This window comes from Penaeus vannamei, chromosome 6 (assembly GCF_042767895.1).
Source record: "Penaeus vannamei isolate JL-2024 chromosome 6, ASM4276789v1, whole genome shotgun sequence".
Taxonomy (NCBI): Eukaryota; Metazoa; Arthropoda; class Malacostraca; order Decapoda; family Penaeidae; genus Penaeus; species Penaeus vannamei.
In genome coordinates, this window is record NC_091554.1 from 15718264 (window position 1) to 15720763 (window position 2500).

Here is a 2500-nt window from a genome sequence, read left to right on the forward strand (position 1 = left end):
CACTCATTACACTTACACTCATTACACATACACACACACACTCATTACACATACACTCATTACACATACACACACACACACACACTCATTACATATACACACACACACACACACTCATTACACATACACACACACACACACACTCATTACACATACACACACACTCATTAAACATACACACACAAAATTACACATATACACACTCATTACACATACACACACACACGCCTTACACATATACACACACTCATTACACATACACACACTCATTACACATACACACACACACTCATTACACATACACACCCACGGCCGCCCATACACACAGAACCTGCATGTTCGCCACACAACCGCATAGCAGTTTGGTCCCTTACTCACAAACCCCCCAGACAACATAGCTCCCTCATACCAGTCCCTCGCCACACCGCACGTCAAACAACACCTCACACCTCGCCGCCGGTCGCCATGAAGCCAGGAGTTCGTCAGGAGACAGAGAGACGGGGCATGCGAGGGGTAATTAGAGTTTGGGGGAGAGGAGGAGAAAAACGGGAATTAGAAAGTGAGAGACAGAGGGAGAGTGTGTTTGTGAGAGAGAGACAGCGGGAGAGAGAGAGAGAGAGAGAGAGAGAGAGAGAGAGAGAGAGAGAGAGAGAGAGAGAGAGAGAGAGAGAGAGAGAGAGAGAGAGAGAGGAAGAAAAAAAGAGAGAGAAAGGGAAAGAAACAGAGAAAGAGAGAGAGATGGCTCCAAACAACCAGACAAAACAGACGGAGAGAACGTGCGAGACAAGACAAGACAGACAGACAAACGAGCGAGACAGCGCAGGAGCGAGACGATCGCGACCCCGAGAACGAGCGCGACCCCGAGAACGAGCGCGACCCCGAGAACGAGCACGACCCCGAGATCGAGCGCGACCCCGAGAACGAGCGCGACCCCGAGAACGAACACGACCCCGAGAACGAGCGCGACCCCGAGAACGAGCGCGACCCCGGGAACGAGTGCGACCCCGAGAACGAACACGACCCCGAGAACGAGCGCGACCCCGAGAACGAACACGACCCCGAGATCGAGCGCGACCCCGAGAACGAGCGCGACCCCGAGAACGAGCGCGACCCCGAGAACGAGCGCGACCCCGAGAACGAGCGCGACCCCGAGAACGAGCGCGACCCCGAGAACGAGCGCGACCCCGGGAACGAGTGCGACCCCGAGAACGAACACGACCCCGAGAGCGAGCGCGACCCCGAGAGCGAGCGCGACCCCGAGAACGAGCGCGACCCCGGGAACGAGCGCGACCCCGAGAACGAGCGCGACCCCGAGAACGAGCGCGACCCCGAGAACGAACACGACCCCGAGAACGAGCGCGACCCCGAGAACGAACACGACCCCGAGAACGAGCGCGACCCCGGGAACGAGCGCGACCCCGAGAACGAACACGACCCCGAGAACGAGCGCGACCCCGAGAGCGAGCGCGACCCCGAGAACGAGCGCGACCCCGAGAACGAGCGCGACCCCGAGAACGAGCGCGACCCCGAGAACGAGCGCGACCCCGAGAACGAGCGCGACCCCGAGAACGAGCGCGACCCCGAGAACGAGCGCGACCCCGGGAACGAGTGCGACCCCGAGAACGAACACGACCCCGAGAGCGAGCGCGACCCCGAGAACGAGCGCGACCCCGAGAACGAGTGCGACCCCGAGAACGAACACGACCCCGAGAGCGAGCGCGACCCCGAGAGCGAGCGCGACCCCGAGAACGAGCGCGACCCCGAGAACGAGCGCGACCCCGAGAACGAGCGCGACCCCGGGAACGAGTGCGACCCCGAGAACGAACACGACCCCGAGAACGAGCGCGACCCCGAGAACGAGCGCGACCCCGAGAACGAGCGCGACCCCGAGAACGAGCGCGACCCCGGGAACGAGTGCGACCCCGAGAACGAACACGACCCCGAGAACGAGCGCGACCCCGAGAGCGAGCGCGACCCCGAGAACGAGCGCGACCCCGAGAACGAGCGCGACCCCGGGAACGAGTGCGACCCCGAGAACGAACACGACCCCGAGAACGAGCGCGACCCCGAGAACGAGCGCGACCCCGAGAACGAGCGCGACCCCGAGAACGAGCGCGACCCCGGGAACGAGTGCGACCCCGAGAACGAACACGACCCCGAGAACGAGCGCGACCCCGAGAGCGAGCGCGACCCCGAGAACGAGCGCGACCCCGAGAACGAGCGCGACCCCGGGAACGAGTGCGACCCCGAGAACGAACACGACCCCGAGAACGAGCGCGACCCCGAGAACGAACACGACCCCGAGAACGAGCGCGACCCCGAGAACGAGCGCGACCCCGAGAACGAGCGCGACCCCGAGAACGAGCGCGACCCCGGGAACGAGTGCGACCCCGAGAACGAACACGACCCCGAGAACGAGCGCGACCCCGAGAACGAACACGACCCCGAGAACGAGCGCGACCCCGGGAACGAACACGACCCCGGGAACGAGCGCGACCCC

The 2500-nt window shown here is 62.9% G+C and overlaps 1 protein-coding gene across 1 annotated transcript in view; it reads left to right on the forward strand.

Annotated features, from left to right (window-relative positions):
- Window positions 1-2500, forward strand: part of LOC138861927 (putative surface protein SACOL0050) — a 3579-nt gene that overhangs the window by 965 nt on the left and 114 nt on the right. The window contains exons 2-5 of the mRNA XM_070122393.1: window positions 390-513; window positions 815-1194; window positions 1226-1574; window positions 1640-2500. The exon at window positions 1640-2500 is cut by the window's right edge and continues 114 nt beyond it. Of these exons, the coding sequence (XP_069978494.1) occupies window positions 390-513; window positions 815-1194; window positions 1226-1574; window positions 1640-2500 (1714 nt within the window). The remainder of the gene's footprint in view (window positions 1-389; window positions 514-814; window positions 1195-1225; window positions 1575-1639) is intronic.